The 26,372-nt window shown below is 41.1% G+C and overlaps 1 protein-coding gene across 1 annotated transcript; it reads left to right on the forward strand.

Moving 5' to 3' along the window:
- Positions 1-15,770: 15,770 nt before the first annotated feature.
- On the forward strand, positions 15,771-24,752 carry LOC115131075 (PR domain zinc finger protein 14-like). Its single transcript, XM_029662682.2, has 8 exons — positions 15,771-16,410; positions 16,915-16,968; positions 17,130-17,290; positions 19,629-19,899; positions 20,182-20,384; positions 22,812-22,913; positions 23,622-23,841; positions 24,010-24,752. The coding sequence occupies exons 1-8, from the start codon at positions 15,771-15,773 to the stop codon at positions 24,183-24,185; spliced, it is 1,827 nt and encodes a 608-aa protein (XP_029518542.2). The 3' UTR covers positions 24,186-24,752.
- Positions 24,753-26,372: the final 1,620 nt, after the last annotated feature.

Raw genomic sequence — 26,372 nt, forward strand, 5'->3', positions numbered from 1 at the left:
CCTCGGGGGGGGGGGGGGGGGTCACGTCACCCAGGGTTCAAGGGGGGAGTAGGGGGATGGAGGAAAGGTTGGACTTTTTACGTGTTCCAAATGGCACCTTGTTCCCTATATAGGGCCCTGGTCGAAAGTAAAGCACTACACAAGGAAGAGGGAGGCAACCCTAAAACGCCTATCCCCTCCTTAAAGGAGAACTCGTGAGCCAGCCTGTCCCTGTCCAGCTGCATTCACCGTAGTGTGACTTACTGTAGGCCCCTCCCCCTCTATTGTAGATCCCTCCCCCTATGGGTTGATTGACTGTAGGCCCCTCCCCATCTGCCTGGAGGTCCACCCCCTCTGGGTTGACTGACTGTACGCCCCTCCCCCCTCTAAGTTGGCCCTTCCCCCTCTGGTTTGACTGACTGAGTACTGGTGGCAGCGGTGGGATCCTCGTCAGATGAATGTATTCCTCTCTATGGACAAGTGGCCATTTTGCAATCTGATCTCATCTCAAACAATTTATACTTTTTTTTTTTTTTTCTCCCTTGATCCCCTCTGATGTTCTAGAACATTCCTCTCGTGTTCCACAATGGCATCAAATGTTTACGTTTGGATTCTGGAGGGCAGTGGAGGGAGTGGCCAACATTTCAGCCCGTTTTTGCCTTTTTGCTGTTTGTTTTTGTTTTGATGATGATGATGATGATGATGACAGATGTGTAGGATAAAGACAAATGTTGTTTTTTTTGTTTGTTTTTTAACACTGCAGATGATTGTTTTGACTGAAATAATGCTTTGTATGATATTTAGACTAATTTAGTCAAGAGGTTTATAAGTTTATTAAATTAAGTTTTATTTTTCTGTTTAGATTTTTTTTTGAAATTATCTTAGATTTCTTTTTATTATCGTAGCAAACAACAGAAGACGAGGCAAAGTGAGGAAAAAGAGGCACTTTGTGTCGTCTTAAACTCGGCGGTTAAACTCTTTCTGTGAAGACTACTACACTCTATCACATTGAAATATTACGGATTTGACTTTGGTTCAGTAGTTTCATCAGAAGTTGTTGAATTACATCATGTGGTTGAGGACAACAGAAACAGTCAGATTGTACATGCTGTACCAGTTACCAGTCAGATTGTACATGCTGTACCAGTTAACAGATTGTACATGCTGTACCAGTTAACAGATTGTACATGCTGTACCAGTTACCAGTCAGACTGTACATGCTGTACCAGTTACCAGTCAGACTGTACATGCTGTACCAGTTATCAGTCAGACTGTACATGCTGTACCAGTTAACAGTCAGATTGTACATGCTGTACCAGTTACCAGTCAGATTGTACATGCTGTACCAGTTAACAGATTGTACATGCTGTACCAGTTAACAGATTGTACATTCTGTACCAGTTAACAGATTGTACATTCTGTACCAGTTAACAGATTGTACATGCTGTACCAGTTACCAGTCAGATTGTACATGCTGTACCAGTTAACAGATTGTACATGCTGTACCAGTTACCAGTCAGATTGTACATGCTGTACCAGTTACCAGTCAGATTGTACATGCTGTACCAGTTACCAGACAGACTGTACATGCTGTACCAGTTAACAGATTGTACATGCTGTACCAGTTAACAGATTGTACATTCTGTACCAGTTACCAGTCAGATTGTACATGCTGTACCAGTTAACAGTCAGATTGTACATGCTGTACCAGTTAACAGATTGTACATGCTGTACCAGTTAACAGATTGTACAGTCTGTACCAGTTACCAGTCAGATTGTACATGCTGTACCAGTTACCAGTCAGATTGTACATGCTGTACCAGTTACCAGTCAGATTGTACATGCTGTACCAGTTACCAGTCAGATTGTACATGCTGTACCAGTTACCAGTCAGATTGTACATGCTGTACCAGTTACTAGTCAGATTGTACATGCTGTACCAGTTAACAGTCAGATTGTACATGCTGTACCAGTTAAGATTGTACATGCTGTACCAGTTACCAGTCAGATTGTACATGCTGTACCAGTTAACAGATTGTACATGCTGTACCAGTTACCAGTCAGATTGTACATGCTGTACCAGTTAACAGACTGTACATGCTGTACCAGTTAACAGATTGTACATTCTGTACCAGTTACCAGTCAGATTGTACATGCTGTACCAGTTACCAGTCAGATTGTACATGCTGTACCAGTTAACAGACAGATTGTACATGCTGTACCAGTTAACAGATTGTACATTCTGTACCAGTTGACAGACAGATTGTACATGCTGTACCAGTTAACAGATTGTACATGCTGTACCAGTTATCAGTCAGATTGTACATGCTGTACCAGTTGACAGACAGATTGTACATGCTGTACCAGGTACCAGTCAGATTGTACATGCTGTACCAGTTACCAGTCAGATTGTACATGCTGTACCAGTTACCAGATTGTACATGCTGTACCAGTTAACAGATTGTACATACTGTACCAGTTAACAGTCAGATTGTACATACTGTACCAGTTAACAGTCAGATTGTACATACTGTACCAGTTAACAGATTGTACATACTGTACCAGTTAACAGACAGATTGTACATACTGTACCAGTTGACAGACAGATTGTACATGCTGTACCAGTTAACAGACTGATTGTACATACTGTACCAGTTAACAGATTGTACATACTGTACCAGTTAACAGACTGATTGTACATACTGTACCAGTTAACAGATTGTACATACTGTACCAGTTAACAGACTGATTGTACATACTGTACCAGTTAACAGATTGTACATACTGTACCAGTTAACAGACTGATTGTACAATCAGTTAACTGGTACAGTATGTACAATCTGACTGTTAACTGGTACAGTATGTACAATCTGACTGTTAACTGGTACAGTATGTACAATCTGTTAACTGGTACAGTATGTACAATCTGACTGTTAACTGGTACAGTATGTACATACTGTACCAGTTAACTGATTGTACATACTGTACCAGTTAACAGTCAGATTGTACATACTGTACCAGTTAACAGATTGTACATACTGTACCAGTTGACAGACAGATTGTACATGCTGTACCAGTTAACAGATTGTACATGCTGTACCAGTTACCAGTCAGATTGTACATGCTGTACCAGTTAACAGATTGTACATGCTGTACCAGTTACCAGTCAGATTGTACATGCTGTACCAGTTAACAGATTGTACATGCTGTACCAGTTAACAGACAGATTGTACATGCTGTACCAGTTAACAGACAGATTGTACATGCTGTACCAGTTAACAGATTGTACATGCTGTACCAGTTATCAGTCAGATTGTACATGCTGTACCAGTTAACAGTCAGATTGTACATGCTGTACCAGTTACCAGTCAGATTGTACATGCTGTACCAGTTACCAGTCAGATTGTACATGCTGTACCAGTTACCAGTCAGATTGTACATGCTGTACCAGTTACCAGTCAGATTGTACATGCTGTACCAGTTACCAGTCAGATTGTACATGCTGTACCAGTTACCAGTCAGATTGTACATGCTGTACCAGTTACCAGACAGATTGTACATGCTGTACCAGTTAACAGTCAGATTGTACATGCTGTACCAGTTAACAGATTGTACATGCTGTACCAGTTACCAGTCAGATTGTACATGCTGTACCAGTTACCAGACAGATTGTACATGCTGTACCAGTTACCAGTCAGATTGTACATGCTGTACCAGTTACCAGTCAGATTGTACATGCTGTTCCAGTTAACAGATTGTACATGCTGTACCAGTTACCAGACAGATTGTACATGCTGTACCAGTTAACAGTCAGATTGTACATGCTGTACCAGTTACCAGTCAGATTGTACATGCTGTACCAGTTAACAGATTGTACATGCTGTACCAGTTAACAGATTGTACATACTGTACCAGTTAACAGTCAGATTGTACATGCTGTACCAGTTAACAGATTGTACATGCTGTACCAGTTACCAGTCAGATTGTACATGCTGTACCAGTTACCAGTCAGATTGTACATGCTGTACCAGTTACCAGTCAGATTGTACATGCTGTACCAGTTAACAGACAGATTGTACATGCTGTACCAGTTAACAGACAGATTGTACATGCTGTACCAGTTACCAGTCAGATTGTACATGCTGTACCAGTTAACAGATTGTACATGCTGTACCAGTTAACAGACAGATTGTACATGCTGTACCAGTTACCAGTCAGATTGTACATGCTGTACCAGTTAACAGACAGATTGTACATGCTGTACCAGTTACCAGTCAGATTGTACATGCTGTACCAGTTAACAGACAGACTGTACATGCTGTACCAGTTACCAGTCAGATTGTACATGCTGTACCAGTTAACAGTCAGATTGTACATGCTGTACCAGTTACCAGTCAGATTGTACATGCTGTACCAGTTACCAGTCAGATTGTACATGCTGTACCAGTTACCAGTCAGATTGTACATGCTGTACCAGTTACCAGTCAGATTGTACATACTGTACCAGTTACCAGTCAGATTGTACATGCTGTACCAGTTAACAGATTGTACATGCTGTACCAGTTACCAGTCAGATTGTACATACTGTACCAGTTACCAGTCAGATTGTACATGCTGTACCAGTTAACAGATTGTACATGCTGTACCAGTTACCAGTCAGATTGTACATACTGTACCAGTTATCAGTCAGATTGTACATGCTGTACCAGTTAACAGTCAGATTGTACATGCTGTACCAGTTACCAGTCAGATTGTACATGCTGTACCAGTTACCAGTCAGATTGTACATGCTGTACCAGTTACCAGTCAGATTGTACATGCTGTACCAGTTACCAGTCAGATTGTACATGCTGTACCAGTTACCAGTCAGATTGTACATGCTGTACCAGTTACCAGTCAGATTGTACATGCTGTACCAGTTACCAGACAGATTGTACATGCTGTACCAGTTAACAGTCAGATTGTACATGCTGTACCAGTTAACAGATTGTACATGCTGTACCAGTTACCAGTCAGATTGTACATGCTGTACCAGTTACCAGACAGATTGTACATGCTGTACCAGTTACCAGTCAGATTGTACATGCTGTACCAGTTACCAGTCAGATTGTACATGCTGTTCCAGTTAACAGATTGTACATGCTGTACCAGTTACCAGACAGATTGTACATGCTGTACCAGTTAACAGTCAGATTGTACATGCTGTACCAGTTACCAGTCAGATTGTACATGCTGTACCAGTTAACAGATTGTACATGCTGTACCAGTTAACAGATTGTACATACTGTACCAGTTAACAGTCAGATTGTACATGCTGTACCAGTTAACAGATTGTACATGCTGTACCAGTTACCAGTCAGATTGTACATGCTGTACCAGTTACCAGTCAGATTGTACATGCTGTACCAGTTACCAGTCAGATTGTACATGCTGTACCAGTTACCAGTCAGATTGTACATGCTGTACCAGTTAACAGACAGATTGTACATGCTGTACCAGTTAACAGACAGATTGTACATGCTGTTACCAGTTACCAGTTAACAGATTGTACATGCTACCAGTTACCAGTCAGATTGTACATGCTGTACCAGTTACCAGACAGATTGTACATGCTGTACCAGTTACCAGTCAGATTGTACATGCTGTACCAGTTACCAGTCAGATTGTACATGCTGTTCCAGTTAACAGATTGTACATGCTGTACCAGTTACCAGACAGATTGTACATGCTGTACCAGTTAACAGTCAGATTGTACATGCTGTACCAGTTACCAGTCAGATTGTACATGCTGTACCAGTTAACAGATTGTACATGCTGTACCAGTTAACAGATTGTACATACTGTACCAGTTAACAGTCAGATTGTACATGCTGTACCAGTTAACAGATTGTACATGCTGTACCAGTTACCAGTCAGATTGTACATGCTGTACCAGTTACCAGTCAGATTGTACATGCTGTACCAGTTACCAGTCAGATTGTACATGCTGTACCAGTTAACAGACAGATTGTACATGCTGTACCAGTTAACAGACAGATTGTACATGCTGTACCAGTTACCAGTCAGATTGTACATGCTGTACCAGTTAACAGATTGTACATGCTGTACCAGTTAACAGACAGATTGTACATGCTGTACCAGTTACCAGTCAGATTGTACATGCTGTACCAGTTAACAGACAGATTGTACATGCTGTACCAGTTACCAGTCAGATTGTACATGCTGTACCAGTTAACAGACAGACTGTACATGCTGTACCAGTTACCAGTCAGATTGTACATGCTGTACCAGTTAACAGTCAGATTGTACATGCTGTACCAGTTACCAGTCAGATTGTACATGCTGTACCAGTTACCAGTCAGATTGTACATGCTGTACCAGTTACCAGTCAGATTGTACATGCTGTACCAGTTACCAGTCAGATTGTACATACTGTACCAGTTACCAGTCAGATTGTACATGCTGTACCAGTTAACAGATTGTACATGCTGTACCAGTTACCAGTCAGATTGTACATACTGTACCAGTTACCAGTCAGATTGTACATGCTGTACCAGTTAACAGATTGTACATGCTGTACCAGTTACCAGTCAGATTGTACATGCTTTACCAGTTACCAGTCAGATTGTACATGCTGTACCAGTTAACAGTCAGATTGTACATGCTGTACCAGTTAACAGTCAGATTGTACATGCTGTACCAGTTAACAGTCAGATTGTACATGCTGTACCAGTTACCAGTCAGATTGTACATGCTGTACCAGTTACCAGTCAGATTGTACATGCTGTACCAGTTAACAGACAGATTGTACATGCTGTACCAGTTAACAGTCAGATTGTACATGCTGTACCAGTTACCAGTCAGATTGTACATGCTGTACCAGTTAACAGATTGTACATGCTGTACCAGTTAACAGATTGTACATGCTGTACCAGTTACCAGTCAGATTGTACATGCTGTACCAGTTACCAGACAGATTGTACATGCTGTACCAGTTACCAGACAGATTGTACACGCTTTACCAGTTACCAGTCAGATTGTACATGCTGTACCAGTTAACAGATTGTACATGCTGTACCAGTTACCAGACAGATTGTACATGCTGTACCAGTTACCAGACAGATTGTACATGCTGTACCAGTTACCAGACAGATTGTACATGCTGTACCAGTTAACAGACAGATTGTACATGCTGTACCAGTTACCAGTCAGATTGTACATGCTGTACCAGTTAACAGTCAGATTGTACATGCTGTACCAGTTAACAGTCAGATTGTACATGCTGTACCAGTTAACAGTCAGATTGTACATGCTGTACCAGTTAACAGACAGACTGTACATGCTGTACCAGTTACCAGTCAGATTGTACATGCTGTACCAGTTAACAGTCAGATTGTACATGCTGTACCAGTTACCAGTCAGATTGTACATGCTGTACCAGTTACCAGTCAGATTGTACATGCTGTACCAGTTACCAGTCAGATTGTACATGCTGTACCAGTTAACAGATTGTACATGCTGTACCAGTTAACAGACAGATTGTACCAGTTGACAGACAGATTGTACATGCTGTACCAGTTACCAGTCAGATTGTACATGCTGTACCAGTTACCAGTCAGATTGTACATGCTGTACCAGTTACCAGTCAGATTGTACATACTGTACCAGTTACCAGTCAGATTGTACATGCTGTACCAGTTAACAGATTGTACATGCTGTACCAGTTACCAGTCAGATTGTACATACTGTACCAGTTACCAGTCAGATTGTACATGCTGTACCAGTTAACAGATTGTACATGCTGTACCAGTTACCAGTCAGATTGTACATGCTGTACCAGTTAACAGTCAGATTGTACATGCTGTACCAGTTACCAGTCAGATTGTACATGCTGTACCAGTTAACAGTCAGATTGTACATGCTGTACCAGTCAGATTGTACATGCTGTACCAGTTAACAGATTGTACATGCTGTACCAGTTAACAGATTGTACATGCTGTACCAGTTACCAGTCAGATTGTACATGCTGTACCAGTTACCAGACAGATTGTACATGCTGTACCAGTTAACAGACAGATTGTACATGCTGTACCAGTTACCAGTCAGATTGTACATGCTGTACCAGTTACCAGACAGATTGTACATGCTGTACCAGTTACCAGACAGATTGTACATGCTGTACCAGTTAACAGACAGATTGTACATGCTGTACCAGTTACCAGACAGATTGTACATGCTGTACCAGTTACCAGACAGATTGTACATGCTGTACCAGTTACCAGACAGATTGTACATGCTGTACCAGTTACCAGACAGATTGTACATGCTGTACCAGTTAACAGACAGACTGTACATGCTGTACCAGTTAAGTCAGATTGTACATGCTGTACCAGTTACCAGTCAGATTGTACATGCTGTACCAGTTAACAGATTGTACATGCTGTACCAGTTACCAGACAGATTGTACATTCTGTACCAGTTACCAGTCAGATTGTACATGCTGTACCAGTTACCAGACAGATTGTACATTCTGTACCAGTTACCAGTCAGATTGTACATTCTGTACCAGTTACCAGTCAGATTGTACATGATCTACCAGTTACCAGTCAGATTGTACATGCTGTACCAGATACCAGTCAGATTGTACATGCTGTACCAGTTACCAGTCAGATTGTACATGCTGTACCAGTTACCAGTCAGATTGTACATGCTGTACCAGTTAACAGACAGACTGTACATGCTGTACCAGTTAACAGACTGTACATGCTGTACCAGTTAACAGACAGACTTTCCTATTGATTTGGGCCTTTTCTATTCTTTCACCCGGTCTGGTCTTGACTGCCTCTGCTGTAACAGCAGAGCGATGTTTTATGTTTGTTTGAGAAGAGGAGAGTCTGACCTTGTCGTTGATACGGTACAAGAGAGGAGCCTTTACCCAGGCTCTAATGCAGGGTGTAGGTAGGTAGGTTTGCCTGGGGGGGGGCTATGTATACAGTGTACAGATTATGGCTTGCTTCTCAGCCTAGAGCGTATAGCTTGCACCACGACAGAAAGCCAGGACAAACTGCTCTGGTCCGTCAGTGTGATGTACTAAAACAAGCAATAACAATTACTTCAGAATCTTACGGTTTTTTGTTTTTTTTGCAGATTTTTTCCTGGGGGCTTCATTGCTCTGCGGTCCGTCGAGAAATTAAAAACACTGCTACTTTCTTATTGCAGTTTATATATATATTTTAAAATCTCTCTTAATCCAAATGATACGTTCATGGCAGATGATACAGCAGTGCTGGGTGTAGACGAGGAGGGAGTGTGGTGGTGGACCTTACTCACCTTCATGTTAACACACAGGGTGCATCCTTAATGAAACACCATGCCCTACATACTTTTAACCAGAGCCCTCTGGCATCATATTCCCTCGCCCCTGTAACGGGTATAATGACATCATATTCCCTCGCCCCTGTAACGGGTATAATGACATCATATTCCCTCGCCCCTGTAACGGGTATAATGACATCATATTCCCTCGCCCCTTTAACGGGTATAATGACATCATATTCCCTCGCCCCTCTAACGGGTATAATGACATCATATTCCCTCGCCCCTCTAACGGGTATAATGACATCATATTCCCTCGCCCCTGTAACGGGTATAATGACATCATATTCCCTCGCCCCTGTAACGGGTATAATGACATCATATTCCCTCGCCCCTGTAACGGGTATAATGACATCATATTCCCTCGCCCCTCTAACGGGTATAATGACATCATATTCCCTCGCCCCTCTAACGGGTATAATGACATCATATTCCCTCGCCACTGTAACGGGTATAATGACATCATATTCCCTCGCCCCTCTAACGGGTAGATCACTGTAGATCCTTTGTTGCGTCAGTCAGACTTCATAACTATATCCTTCCACCAATCCTGAAATGTTGCAGCCATATTCCCTCGCCCCTGTAATGGGTATAATGACATCATATTCCCTAAATGACATCATATTCCCTCGCCCCTCTAACGGGTATAATGATATCATATTCCCTCGCCCCGCTAACGGGTATAATGACATCAAATTCCCTAAATGACATCATATTCCCTCGCCCCGCTAACGGGTATAATGACATCATATTCCCTAAATGACATCATATTCCCTCGCCCCTCTAACGGGTATAATGACATCATATTCCCTAAATGACATCATATTCCCTAAATGACATCACATTCCCTCGCCCCTCTAACGGGTATAATGACATCATATTCCCTAAATGACATCATATTCCCTCGCCCCGCTAACAGGTGATGACTGTAGATGTTGCAGCATAGTCCCGTACGATTGTGTTCTTGCTTACTCCATTGTTGTCATTGTCAACTCAACTCGGGCATAACCATTCGTGACAAGGAGTTGGCATGACGGCACACAAACAGCCTGGTGCTCACGCTAGCAATATTGACATTACTTATGATAATAAGCCAGACTTTAACATGGAGGACAAGCCAAATATCCCATGCCGTGTAAATTGGGTTATGAATTCTACCAGCATTTCATTACATTGACGATGAAGGACAGAGGCGGACATATAGCTGTGTTTCATCCGTGTCCAATGAAACAGGCCCCCAAACAGCTGAATCCACCCAGGGTTTATTAGCAGCCCAGACAGTAGGATAGTCCATCAACCTCAGAGAAACATGCAACGCCACCTCGTAGTGTGTGTGTGTGTGTGTGTATGTGTGTGTGTGTGTGTGTGTGTGTGTGTGTGTATGTGTGTGTGTGTGTGTGTGTGTATATGATGTGGGATCTGAGATTTTTTTTAAAAACTGAATGTATTGTCATGGCTGACCTCAGATCAGAATAGACTGGAAAAGCTGCGATTCAGATGACACCCTTTTTTTCCTTGTATAGAGCCCTAATGGACCTTGGTCAAAAGTAGTGCACTACATGTGGAATAGGATCCCATTGGGGATACAAGCCCACCACTGTGGGAAGCTGTAAAAAAAAAAAATATATATATATATATATATATACTATTCTCAGTGGATTGTTTAGTTCTGGAACTGCCCAAACCTGATGGATGACGTTACTCAAAAGCCCTGGTCTGAGAACAGTTTTTAGATGTTTATTTTTTATTTATTTATTTCCCTGTTGGTAACAGTTTGGGTCAGGATGGAGAAAGCTGCTCACAGATCAGGGTCCGTATTCATAAAACCCTGGATCAGTTTAGCCTTTTTATCTTATAATGAAAGGACGGGGGCGGGGCCTGTGGGTGGGGGGCGGGGCCTGGGACCTGACTGATCCGAGATCGACACTCCTTACTCTCAGATGATTTCTGATTACTGTACTTTGGGCTAACGGTCCCTTTTGAGTAACACTTTGTCTGTATGAGGCATACGTGGGTTCCTAGTAATTCAGTGACTCTTATGTATGTCATGGGGCCTGTCTCAGAGATTTAAACGCTGTGTTGCCTCTGTTTTGCTGTACGATTGATTGATCACGATTTATCGAGATGTGTCACTGTCGATCACAGTTTTTGATAAAAGCTGGATGTCATTGCTGAGAATTGACTTACATTTTTAAGAATTAGCCAATTCTAAAGAAATCACTCTTATCACCACCCCTCTGCCAATTTCCAAAGATTGTTAAGATTTTGAAATGAATATAAGCCATGAGGTAATGTTTTTTTTTAAAACATTTATATCAGGACTTGGAACAAACAACCTTCTGAATATAAATCCATTTACAACAAAATAATTCCTCTTCTATACCTTTCATTCGGGAGATTTTTAAAAAAAATGCCCCTGTTTTTGTATTGTCTGCCAATTTTCTTAGAGTTAAAAAAATGCAAGAACCTTGAAAATGCTAACAACAACTAAAACTAGCATATTGCCTTAGATCTGTCTGTTCTCCTTGTATATTTTAACGCTAATCCCGTGTCATATTTGGTATTGTGAATATGTACATTATTGAATGGGGTGCATCGTTGATCAACACATCTTAGTTGCTGAGACAAGCGGTGTCTCTCTCTCTCTCATCTGTGATTGGTTGAAAGCTGTATTATTTGAATAATTAAATACCCCCCCTCCCCCTAACTGTTGTGTCACACTGCTATATGGAAGAAGAAAAAATATGATGCAATGGGATATTGAAGCAATATGTAATATATTCTATTAACTTTCTGGAGAAAGTAAGCTTACAGTGTTACGCGTTGCTCTGAGATGTATGTTTTTCTCCCCCAGATGTGTTTGTTCACCAGAAAACATCGCACTGTTCGTTCGTTCCACCCGTCACTCACGCGTCAACGTTTGTAATCTTTAGTGTTGAGCGTTTTATGCAAAAGTTAGATATGCCCGGCAGAAGTTTAAACACAGTTATATGCAAGTTGTCAACTAATAAGGCTTCGCTGATGCTATTTGCAATTTGATGTTGAATAATAAAATTGTAAATAAAGAATTGTTATTGCAACATTTAATCTAGTTCCGCTATATTATTGAATCATATTTTATCGATACTGCACTGTTTGAGGGGAGAGCCTAGCCTGCAAGGAAGCGTCTCGTTGTCCTCACTGTGTAGCCTTACAGTATGACATGCTCTGTGTGTATAACAAATACACTTTGAATTAAATATTGTTTTGTGTTTAGATGCAAAAAAAAGAAGTATGATCCTGAAAGTGGAGATAATATTTAAATTGATGGATGGGTGATTGAAAGCCAATTGCGTTGAGTGTTTGTCACATACTTTGCAAGTTGTTGAATGTAATGCTTTTAGTTCGATTGGACGATGCGTTCCAGCTGTGATGCGGCTCAGTACTGTGAGTAACTGGGACACGGGGAAGGAAGGAAGTGTGAATGGGATAGTGGTGATAATGTTATTTAACCGTTTAACAAATCAACACCTCTCTGTTTCCATATTGCTCTGTTTGAATTGTTCGTTTTATCACGTCTTGCGTGATGCTGTTTTGTAAATTTAATGAGGATTAAATTATTAATGGTTCTAACATAAACCGATTTGTTCGTTTTGTACTTCACTTACAGATGTATTTTCCAGTGGTATAATAACAACCATTTACGATCACTTTTTATTAAATGAAATATTTCGGATATGATACAAGCAAGCAACATAATGAAATGTTAGGCTACATAGGATTTCGGCATAAACCTTTTTATTTATTTTAGAAAACACATGTTTTATAGGCTGATTCGTTACAATCATCATTATCTTAATTAACCATCCCCATCTAAATTTATCGAAAAGAAGTAATGAGGGGGACATAAATCGAGTTGACATTCGATTTTAAATGAGTTGTTTCTCTCAATAAGGTTTGGGATAACTGTAACCTTACCAATGGGCCTACCAGAATATTGGTTTTGGTACACGTTTTTAATTTTTTTTTTTTTTAAATAAACATTTTTGGTAATGTCAATAAGGCGGTATTGTTTTCGCGTGCGTGTGTGTGTGCGCGTGGGGGTTTGTAATGTAAAAAAAAGAAGGAATCCTCCTGGGGTTTGAGACGCACGCAGGGTGACCATAGCTGCTCTCTGACCAATAGCAGGAGTGCAGCATCTCGAGACCATTTTATGAGTCCGGTACCATTAACCGTTCTGTATACAGTCTTCAGTTCAGTAGATACACCGGAACAACAAAGACACACGGAGGGTATCCTACCTGCTCCTGTCTCCCCTCTACTTTACCTTCATAGGATTCTATCAGCAAGATAAAGCGGCACACACTTGTAGACAAATATTCGTGTTTTTTGTCTTTGGACAACAACAAAAAAAGATTTAAATTGAGAACTTCAGATTTATGAATCAAATCAAAATCAAATCTCATTTATAAATAATCTCCTTTGAGGTAAGTCAGATTTTAAGATTGATACTTCGTAAAAAATGTTTTAACTGCTTTAAATTATTATTATATTGCTATGTGTACAATCGCTTTAGACCTATATAATTAGGCAACGTTTTAAATTATTATTATATTGCTATGTGTACAATCGCTTTAGACCTATATAATTAGGCAACGTTTTAAATTATTATTATATTGCTATGTGTACAATCGCTTTAGACCTATATAATTAGGCAACGTTTTAAATTATTATTATATTGCTATGTGTACAATCGCTTTAGACCTATATAATTAGGCAACGTTTTAAATTATTATTATATTGCTATGTGTACAATCGCTTTAGACCTATATAATTAGGCAACGTTTTAAATTATTATTATATTGCTATGTGTACAATCGCTTTAGACCTATATAATTAGGCAACGTTTTAAATTATTATTATATTGCTATGTGTACAATCGCTTTAGACCTATATAATTAGGCAACGTTTTAAATTATTATTATATTGCTATGTGTACAATCGCTTTAGACCTATATAATTAGGCAACGTTTTAAATTATTATTATATTGCTATGTGTACAATCGCTTTAGACCTATATAATTAGGCAACGCTTTAAATTATTATTATATTGCTATGTGTACAATCGCTTTAGACCTATATAATTAGGCAACGCTTTAAATTATTATTATATTGCTATGTGTACAATCGCTTTAGACCTATATAATTAGGCAACGTTTTAAATTATTATTATATTGCTATGTGTACAATCGCTTTAGACCTATATAATTAGGCAACGTTTTAAATTATTTCTTGTAATTTCTCATCACTTTCCTTTATTATTTCTATTGACAATTTTATGCAGAAATGATCAATTTATAGCGCTCTTATAACCCGTTGTTAATAGCCATTGAACTGGTCTCGCACTAATGCGTTTTAAAGGAGAGGTGACTTGCGATAGCTTCATTAATGTTGACCTCTGCCACTGACCCGGTGTTCTTTAATTTGGGTGTCATGACCCTGATTTGTCTCAGTTACTGCTGGCTACCACCCACTCACTAGCCGCCCTGTGACGGGGAGGCCATGGCCCCTACAACTCATACTGCTCGTTTACAGGGATTCACAGTCGAGCACCAATTTAAAGTGGTTTACTCTGCAGGCTCAGGCATCAAATTAAAGATATTGACGAACGTCAACTGTGTGTTTTGCGAACTGGAAAAAATGCCCAAACAGCTTTTTTTTTAAATTGTAGATTGTAAGTGCTGTGAACGCAATAAGTTTGGTAAATTTAAAAAAAATCAGTGCTCTCAAATTTAGGAATACATTTTAGTGAATTTGTAAAGTGACAAAATATATGTATGACTTTTAATATAATTAGTTTTAAGATTTTGGAACCATCCGTTCCTGCAGAAATTCGATATTGTTAAACTTCTGTAGCCGTATAAGATTTGTATTATTCTAATAGCGATTAGATTCATGTAAAATAAGATATTTTCATATTGTGCGATAATTGAAATTACAACCTTTTTTCTTTCGTTAATTGACATGAATATTGTGATACAGGCTTATAGCAATGTTTTGTATTTCGTTCAGCAATCCTGTGATTTGACAGAAATATATTGATGACGTTTTTTAAAATAACTAACCAACAATGAATTGTATTCTCTTTAAATGTATTTTGAGAGGATATAGGCCTTTAAAAAGCATGCATAATTTGTTCGTTACCAAATTCCATTATTGTAGACTAATTGATTTAATGATGTTCCCTATTTGAAATCGGTTGATTAATCTTCAAATAATGATACAGAACATAAACTTGAGAGATAAAAATTTAAGGTAATTGCTGGAAATGAAGCTAAAATCTCTCCACCTCTATCTCTCTCCAGGCCGAATAGCTACAGCGTCGACTATTCCTATTCAAATCATCACAGATTGGCTCTGCCTCCCCGCCTGCTGTGATGTCTCTGTCCAGCATCCCCGCCGTGAAGGACAAGCCGTTCCACTCCAACCCCCTCAAAGGCAGGCCTGTCCGGGGTTCGGGTTACTACGCTGCCCCGCTGCCCGGAGCCCACCACTACATGAACATCTTCAGGAGCTCTCAGCATCCCCTCCACCCGCTCAAGTCTCTGGGACGGCTAGTCACCGACACCCAGGCAGTCATGCCGTTCAACTTCACCACGGGAACACCCTCGTTCTTCGGCAACGGCGGCCACCAAGCCACCGCCGTTAACGTTCTTCACGAGCAGATCTTCAACGTGTCGCACATCCCGTACTTCAACCGGATGATGCCGGGAGTAGGACACACGATTTACTCCAAGCACGAGGAGCTGGCAGCGGTGGTGACAGAGCACGCCATCGGCCCGTTATCTGTAGGCCTATCAGACTTCAGCAGTCCTGCCTCGAGCAAGAGTTCCTCCGCTCCCTCACCGTCTAAAGAAAGTTTATTCCACCTCAGGGGAACCGAACTATCACCGGAGAAAACGCGCACTTATAGTTTCAGTGAGGACGACCTTTTCATGGTCCTGTATGGATGTTCCCGAAGCCAGGTGCAGAATTCCGGTCAAGCCATCTCCGGAGTAGCCCTGCTTGGGAACTCAGGTAGACAGATACAACTATATCAAAGGTTCATTTCCTTAAAGGAAAACAGTGTGTGCTTGCTTCAGCTGTCCAAAAGTATGTTCGGAAGAAGTTAACATTGTTAGATGCGGGGCGGCAGGTAGCCTAATGGTTAGACCAGTAAACGAAAAGGTTGCTGGATCGAATCCCCGAGCTAAAAATCTGTCGTTCTGCCCCTGAACAAGGCAGTTCCCCGGTAGGCTGTTAAGAATGTATTCTTAACTGACTTGCCTAGTTAAATATAAAAAAAGATACAACAACCACTTGGGGCTGGATAATTAATCAGTAGGCAATAAGTATGTATTTCTAACGGGGACTTTATGGTTTACCTATATCATGAATCCAAACTGTCAATTCCAGGAGAGTTCATCTAGGTCTGAGAAACCAGCTCATATTGTCCATCGTCTGTGTTCGATTTGTAATGTTCACCATTGATGACCAGCATCATTCACCAGCATCATTCACCAGCAACATTCTCTTCAACAGTTTGCAACAGCGAACAACTCACCTTGGAAACTGAGGCGCTTGGACTTCCAAAAGGTAATATCTCTCTCTCTCTCTCTCTCTCTCTCTCTCTCTCTCTCTCTCTCTCTCTCTCTCTCTCTCTCTCTCTCTCTGTCTCTCTCTCTGTCTCTCTCTCTGTCTGTCTGTCTCTGTGTAAAGGGTGTTAAGTTTAACGTGTTTTTAAATGTCACTTACAGGGTTATCTATCCACCAGACATGTTACGGCAGTTTGTCCCACTACGGAGTTTACGCAGAGAAGAGCGCCATCACAAAGGGAACCCGGTTCGGCCCATTTCAGGGGAAACTGGTCAATACCAGCGAGATCAAAACATATGACGACAACACGCTGATGTGGGAGGTCAGTTCTTATATGATGTTTTATTTTGTGTGTGTTTTATTTATCGTGAGATAAACGTTTTTTTTTTTTTTTACTTTTGTGTTTTATGTTGTCCATTAACCAGCTGTGCGTAAATGTGGGCCTAAACCCCCTGTGCAGTTAAACAATTTGTAGCCACGTCAACTTCTGTGCCATGAAAATAAGTGATTTTTGGAGTTCCGACAGGTTACCTCTCTATGGCAGGGGGAGAGCCGAGGTCGCTGTGGCAAACGGCGAGGTTCATACAAACACGCTGTTGCTAACTAAATGCTAGCTAGAGGAAATCATGTATCTAATGAATGTATCCACTCTTAGATTTAAAAACAAAAAAGCGTTCTAAATAAAAACCTTTGTTCAATTCAAAATGTAACTGCCATTCCAGTATAAACATACAAGATGACAGTGATTGAACTTGCAAAAAGCCTACCGATAAGGCAACAACAAGCCATACGGTAATGGTCCATAGAGATGTCAGCCAGAGTTGATACCAAGATTGACATGGGCCATCATTCAAACGAACAAATACCTCCCGGTCCACCAGTACATATTTCCAAACTATGTTGGTACATAATGACAACAACATCTAAAAAACTATGCAGGTATTCAGGTGTTCATAATTTAATTGTTTATTATATTATATTCTTAGCTATAAATATTAAAATGTATTAGTAGTAGCCATAATTCATAAATGGCATCAAATAACTACTTTCTATTCCGCAACAAAGCCTCCTTCACTCACGCCGCCAAACTTACCCTAGTAAAACTGACTATCCTACCGATCCTCGACTTCGGCGATGTCATCTACAAAATTGCTTCCAACACTCTACTCAGCAAACTGGATGCAGTTTATCACAGTGCCATCCGTTTTGTCACTAAAGCACCTTATACCACCCACCACTGCGACTTGTACGCTCTAGTCGGCTGGCCCTCGCTACATATTCGTCGCCAGACCCATTGGCTCCAGGTCATCTACAAGTCCATGCTAGGTAAAGCTCCGCCTTATCTCAGTTCACTGGTCACGATGGCAACACCCATCCGTAGCACGCGCTCCAGCAGGTGTATCTCACTGATCATCCCTAAAGCCAACACCTCATTTGGCCGCCTTTCGTTCCAGTTCTCTGCTGCCTGTGACTGGAACGAATTGCAAAAATCGCTGAAGTTGGAGACTTTTATCTCCCTCACCAACTTCAAACATCAGCTATCTGAGCAGCTAACCGATCGCTGCAGCTGTACATAGTCTATCGGCAAATAGCCCACCCATTTTTCCCTACCTCATCCCCATACTGTTTTTATTTATTTACTTTTCTGCTCTTTTGCACACCAATATCTCTACCTGTACATAACCATCTGATCATTTATCACTCCAGTGTTAATCTGCAAAATTGTAATTATTCGCGTACCTCCTCATGCCTTTTGCACACAATGTATATAGACTCCCCTTTTTTTTCTACTGTGTTATTGACTTGTTAATTGTTTACTCCATGTGTAACTCTGTGTTGTCTGTTCACACCGCTATGCTTTATCTTGGCCAGGTCGCAGTTGCAAATGAGAACTTGTTCTCAACTAGCCTACCTGGTTAAATAAAGGTGTTCTCAACTAGCCTACCTGGTTAAATAAAGGTGTTCTCAACTAGCCTACCTGGTTAAATAAAGGTGTTCTCAACTAGCCTACCTGGTTAAATAAAGGTGTTCTCAACTAGCCTACCTGGTTAAATAAAGGTGTTCTCAACTGGCCTACCTGGTTAAATAAAGGTGTTCTCAACTAGCCTACCTGGTTAAATAAAGGTGTTCTCAACTAGCCTACCTGGTTAAATAAAGGTGTTCTCAACTAGCCTACCTGGTTAAATAAAGGTGTTCTCAACTGGCCTACCTGGTTAAATAAAGGTGTTCTCAACTGGCCTACCTGGTTAAATAAAGGTGTTCTCAACTAGCCTACCTGGTTAAATAAAGGTGTTCTCAACTAGCCTACCTGGTTAAATAAATGTGTTCTCAACTAGCCTACCTGGTTAAATAAAGGTGTTCTCAACTAGCCTACCTGGTTAAATAAAGGTGTTCTCAACTAGCCTACCTGGTTAAATAAAGGTGTTCTCAACTAGCCTACCTGGTTAAATAAAGGTGTTCTCAACTAGCCTACCTGGTTAAATAAAGGTGTTCTCAACTAGCCTACCTGGTTAAATAAAGGTGTTCTCAACTAGCCTACCTGGTTAAATAAAGGGTTCTATATAGGAAGCAATCGATTAGAACCCTTTTTTGTTCTATAGGGAAAAAAAAAAATTCTAAGAGTGTAACAACAACATGTCTGTCCCTGTCCGTTGATCCAGGTGTTCGAGAACGGCGGGTTGAGTCACTTTGTCGACGGCCGGGGCTCGTCCGGTAACTGGATGTCCCTAGTGAAGTGCGCACGCTTCCCAGAAGAGCAGAACCTGATCGCGGTACAGAGTAAGGGACAGATCTTCTACGAGGCCTGTAAGGAGGTCCAGCCGGGCCAGGAGCTGCTGGTCTGGTACGGGGACTGCTATGTTCAGTTCCTGGGGATTCCTCTCACTCTGAAGGACTCGCTGGAGGAGGGGAATACCATGCTTCCACTTGAAGGTAAGGACAGTTCATATAGAATATAATTATTTTTTTCAGTGGGAACTTCATTTGTGGGTGGTATATATGGCCCGTTATTCGTGCCTACCTACTTGCATGTTTAATATATGCACATATACTCTACTGGGCTCATTATATTCTCTGTTATAAACTGGGTGGTTCGAGCCCTGAATGCTGATTGGCTGACAGCCGTGGTATATCAGACCATATACATGTTTATTTCTAGTGACAACGACGCCACTGCAATTTACCAAGGCGTTCCCTGACGTTTTCCTCTTTCAGATTCTGGAGAGGGTTTTAACTGTGATCGGTGTGGCAAAGTGTTCGCCTATCAGTACTACAGAGACAAACATCTGAAGTACACGCGCTGCGTGGACCAGGGCGACCGGAAGTTCCCGTGCAACCTCTGCAGCAGGTCGTTTGAGAAGAGAGACCGATTGAGGATCCATATACTACACGTTCACGAGAAACACAGACCACATAAGGTACACGGGAAGTACTCAGACCCTTTGACTTAGTACACATTTTGTTGTGTTACAGCCTGAATTCAAAATGGAATCAATTGTCTCGTTTTTTTCCTCTCTCACTCATCTACACACAATAATGACACTGGACACACACTTTTACATTTAAAAAAAAAATGTTTGTAATGTATTGAAATACAGAAGTACATCATTTCCATGTACATAGGTATTCACACCCCTTTGCTATGACAAGTATCCAATTTCCTTCGATCATCTTTGAGATGTCACTACAACATGATTGGATGGAGTCCACCTGTGGCCAATTAAATTGTTTGGACATGATTTAGAAACATACCTGTCTATATAAGGTCCATACAGTTGACAGTGCATGTCAGAGCAGGAACTATACCATGAAGCCCAAGGAACTGTCCGTAGATCTCTGAGATAGAATTGTGACGAGGCATATACAATGGGGAGAACAAGTATTTGATACACTGCAATAATGCAATAAAATGCAAATGAATTACTTAAAAATCATAAGATCATGTGATTTTCTGGATTTTTGTTTTAGATTCCGTCTCTCACTGTTGAAGTGTACCTATGATTTAAAAAATTACAGACCTCTACATGCTTTGTAAGTAGGAAAACCTGCAAAATCGGCAGTGTATCAAATACTTGTTCTCCCCACTGTATCTGGGGGAAGGGTATAAAACAATTTCTAGAGTGTTGAAAGTTTCCACGGGCATCATTGGGAAATGGAAGAAATATGCAACTACCCAGACTGCCTAGAGCTGGCAGTCCGACCAGACTGAGCACCGGGCAAGAAGGACCTTGGTCAGGGAGGTGACAAAGAACCCAATGACCACTCTGACAGAACTACAGAGTTCCCTTGGCTGAGATGGGAGAACCTGCCAGATGGACAACATTCTCTACGGTGCTTCACCAATCTGGGCTTTATGAGAGAGTGTCCAGTCGGAAGCCACTCCTGAGAAAAAGGCACATGACCGCACGCCTGGAGTTTGTAAAAGATCCACATGAATGAAAGATTCTGTGGTCTGATGAGACAAAAATGTAACTCTTTTGGCCTGAATGGAAAGCACTTTTATCTGGAGAAAACCAGGCACAGCTCATCATCCGTCTAACACCCTCCCTACCGTGAAGCATGGAGGTGGTAGCATCATGCTATGGGGATACTTTTCAGTAGCAGGGACTGGGGAGACTGGTAAGGATAGAGGGAACAATGAATAGAGCAAATCCTCGACGAGAACATTAGACTGGGGCGAAGATTTATGTTCCAACCCCAATCATACGGCCAAAGCAACCCTGGAATGGCTTCAGCGCAACAGTGTTAAAGTCCTTGAATGGCTGCAGCAAAAGTCTAGACTGGAATCCCATTGAAAATCTGTGGAAAGACTTGAAGATTGCTTTTCGCCACCGCTCTCCATTTAACTTAACAGAGCTTGAGATAATCTGCAAGGAAGAATAGGAGGAAGAATCCTCAAATCCAGATGTGCAAAGCTGATACAGACATATTCAAGATGACTCAAAGCTGATACAGACATATCCAAGAGGACTCAAAGCTGATACAGACATACCCAAGAAGACTCAAAGCTGATACAGACATACCCAAGATGACTCAAAGCTGTTCCAGACATAACCAAGACGACTCAAAGCTGATACAGACATATCCAAGACGACTCAAAGCTGTTCCAGACATACCCAAGACGACTCAAAGCTGATACAGACATACCCAAGATGACTCAAAGCTGTTCCAGACATACCCAAGACGACTCAAAGCTGATACAGACATATCCAAGATGACTCAAAGCTGTTCCAGACATACCCAAGACGACTCAAAGCTGATACAGACATATCCAAGATGACTCAAAGCTGTTCCAGACATACCCAAGACGACTCAAAGCTGATACAGACATATCCAAGATGACTCAAAGCTGTAATCACCGCCGAAGGTACTTCTACAAAGTATTGACTCAGGGGTGTGAATACTTATGTAAATGAGATATATCTGTATTTAAGTTTCAATAAATTTGGAAGAAAAACATGTTTTCAATTTGTCATTATGGGGTATTGTGTGTAGATGGGTGAGAGAGAAAAAAATACACTTAATTGATTTTGAATTCAGGCTGTAATACTAATACAATTTGGAATAAGTCAAGGGGTCTGAATACTTTCTGAAGGAATAGAATTTAGAAGCCCCTAAGTTATCTTTCTTTTTTTTTTCTCATTTTTTACCTCTCCTGCACATCTTGTGTCTTTGTTTCTCACCATCTTTGTTTTTTTAAATGTTCTTTGTGTGTCAAAAGATGATGATAATCTATAAGTGAAGGGTACTGTAGTCTTTCCTTATCCCCCCCCCCCCTCCGTATTTAGATTTAAAAAATGAATAAAAATCCTTGTCCTTAATTTCTCTCCTCTCTTCCTTCCTAGTGCTCAGTGTGTGGGAAGAGTTTCTCTCAGTCTTCAAGTCTCAACAAACACATGCGCGTGCACTCTGGAGAGCGCCCTTACAAGTGTGTGTACTGTAACAAGGTAAGCATAGGAGAGAGAGAGAGAGAGAGAGAGAGTGTGTGTGTACTGTAACAAGGTAAGCATAGAAGAGAGAGAGAGAGAGAGAGAGAGAGTGTGTGTGTACTGTAAGCATGGAAGAGTGTGTGTACAATCCTCGGTGGGCGTGTGAGGTCAGACCCGGATGGAGTTCGAGCTCACCATTTTAGAATCCCCCCCCCCATTTTAAATGGTGCATTTTGGCGTGAGCCTCCTCGTTATGGTCTCGTCGTGCAGCCTGCAGGCACACTCCACCGAGACACTTCCATGGTGATTAGCGCCAGATGTACACCCACCCCATTGTTCCTCCCTCTCCCCGAGATTACACTCTGAATTTACGGCTCTCAAAGGAACAGACGTTTTCTTTGTTGTTTGTAGGGTATGAGATCCTTCTCTTCGGTTTTTATGTAGGCCTAGACTACTTAAATAATGTTGTTTAATCCCAAAACCCCGTTGTTAACAATGTTATCTACTTGCTAGTGTTTTAAACATCTCCAAATTATAAAGTAGCCTGTTTTGAAATCGAATTGACTCAAATATCAGGCCTGGGTACAATTGTATTTAATTGCCATGAACAATCAGTCGCGTTGTTAAAAGTAGAAAAAGTCAGTTACCTAAATATTATCAGAACTACTGAGTGCATATTCTCCAGTTCCACGAGTTTCACTCAAACTTCTATGTTCTCGACTCTAGGCCTTTACTGCATCCAGCATCCTGCGCACGCACATCCGCCAGCACTCCGGAGAGCGGCCTTTCAAGTGTAAACACTGCGGGAAAGCCTTCGCCTCGCACGCGGCTCACGACAGCCACGTCCGGCGCACCCACGCCAAGGATAAACCCTACCCGTGCGGCGTGTGTAGAAGCACCTTTCAAGAAGCGACAGAACTCACTAACCACATGAAGAGTCACACAAGTAAGATTTGAGTGTCACCAAATAGCCTACTGAAGGAATAGGACACGTTTGTACCAAGGTATAGGCCTATATCTTGAATGCAAAACCAAAATACAGAACTATAGGACTGTTGATTAATTGCCTAATATGGATTTTCATTGTAAAATATGATCTTTTCATTATTGACAGAAAGACCCCTCTCAGAAACCACAGTTAACCCTACCATCTCAATAAACGGATCTTTGGAGGATACAACGACGATGCTTTCAGTCACCAAGGACTGCAGGACGCAAAGACTGACGGAGGAGAACATCTCGTACACAGGACTGACGGTTCTGAACCCAGAATATCGACCCTGGAACTAAAACCATTCTATAGAATTAGAATGTGGCATTCTAGAATGTGCCGAATACATTTCGATTAGAGCTCAAATCGTTGCTAGGACACTTCCAAAAACTTTTTTTTTTAAAGATAATAACTATTGGAAATATATTTAATACGACAACTTGTATGACACACTGTACATAACTTTTTTTGTTAAATGTATTTATTTTTTCGAATCTGTTTTGATGTAATGAGAAGACGTTTTTTTTCTGTCTAAAATCTTTTGTTATTTGTGTTATTTGGTTAATTATTGGTGTTGATCAATGTAATAATGCAAGATTTGACCGAAATGTTACATAATACATGTATTAACGTTCGTTGAGCACAACTTCTTATAGTTCAGCATTAAAATCGGCTGGTATTATTATTTTAAAATGCTGTTTACAAGTTTTTAATTTATACATGCATCCCCGGACTTGTGTTAATTTAAACGTGTTAATTTATCGGCATACAATGTTTATCGTGCTACGTCTAAATCCATCCTATTTCGGTCTTTCATGGCTGACTCTGCTTTTACCGACTGTCTGTTTCGTGTCTCTTGTGTATCTGTGTTTAACTGTTTAAAAGCATCGGCTTTCTAATAAATATGAATGAAATAATAGCATGAAAATAAGCCTGGGTTAGTTTGTTTGCAACGATAATGCCTTGACATATATATTACACAAACAGTATTCGGATCGAGAAAGGACAACTGATGTTGATTTTACAATGTAATTGACCACGAACATATTTTGGGGAGATATTTAATTAATTTAACATATTAGTGAAAATCGAAAATATCGAAACACAATTAGATTAAATTCTGGTTAAACTACATTTATGCTTTTCGTTTGAAAACAAGACCCTTCCCTTGTATTTGACAAGGCTACTTATAGATTTGAATAACTAACTAACTATCTGATGCATTTTCGATTAACATCTTTATTCAATGTATTTTGGAATTTAAATGTTTTAACCTTTATTTAACTAGGCAAGTCCGATAAGAACAAATTCTTATTTACAATGACAGCCTACCCCGGCGATACCCTAACCCGGACAAACCCAAACCCGGACAAATCTGGGCCAATTGTGCGGGGCACTCCCAATGACGGCCGGATGTGATACAGCCTGGATTCGAACCAGGGACTGTAAGTGACGCCTCTTGCCCTGAGATGCAACCCCTCTTGCCCGGCTGTACCACCCGGGAGCAAATTCTACGGTTATAACGTTTTAGATTTAACATTGACATATTTTGTTCAGACTTAAATTTCATGATCAGTAAAATCGTTTTATAGACTGTTCTACCAGGTAAATCAGAGTTGCCACGGAATAATGTAACGGGCTATAATGCAGATATCGACGATTCTTAATGTATCACATATTAGAAGGATTCTTGTTGAATTTAACTAGGAGCTCATCAATTATTTTCTTCCGCTGTCATTGTAGAATGGAGGCTTCAGTTCCACCTAAATGGTCTCAGTGAGGACCTCAAACACATAAACTGTGTGTGTGTGTGTGTGTGTGTGTGAGAGAGCCAAGCGTGCTCTTTTCAGACAGCAAGGAGGAACATAGTGTATGTGTGATGAGTATGGGGGGAATGATCCTTCACTCCTGGCAGTGGGAAAATGAATCAATCCCACGAACCCCAGTGACACCAAATGAATGACAATGGAGTAGCAGCAATGAGGTGGTCTGAGGGACAGGGGAGGAGAGAGGACGAGGCTGTAGCATAAGGACACAAAGACTGTCCCAATGACATCTGCTCTGCTCCCCCTGCTCCTCTCTGACTGTCTCTTACCCTCACCTTAACCCTCTGCTCCTCTCTGCCTGTCTCTTACCCTCACCTTAACCCTCTGCTCCAAACTGCCTGTCTCTTACCCTCACCTTAACCCTCTGCCCCTCTCTGCCTGTCCCTGACCCTCACCTTAACCCTCTGCTCCAAACTGCCTGTCTCTTACCCTCACCTTAACCCTCTGCTCCTCTCTGCTTGTCTCTTACCCTCACCTTAACCCTCTGCTCCTCTCTGCTTGTCTCTTACCCTCACCTTAACCCTCTGCTCCAAACTGCCTGTCTCTGACCCTCACCTTAACCCTCTGCTCCGAACTGCCTGTCTCTTACCCTCACCTTAACCCTCTGCTCCTCTCTGCCTGTCTCTTACCCTCACCTTAAACATCTGCTCCTCTCTGCCT

The sequence above is a fragment of the Oncorhynchus nerka genome, linkage group LG6 (genome assembly GCF_034236695.1).
Source record: "Oncorhynchus nerka isolate Pitt River linkage group LG6, Oner_Uvic_2.0, whole genome shotgun sequence".
NCBI lineage: Eukaryota > Metazoa > Chordata > Actinopteri > Salmoniformes > Salmonidae > Oncorhynchus > Oncorhynchus nerka.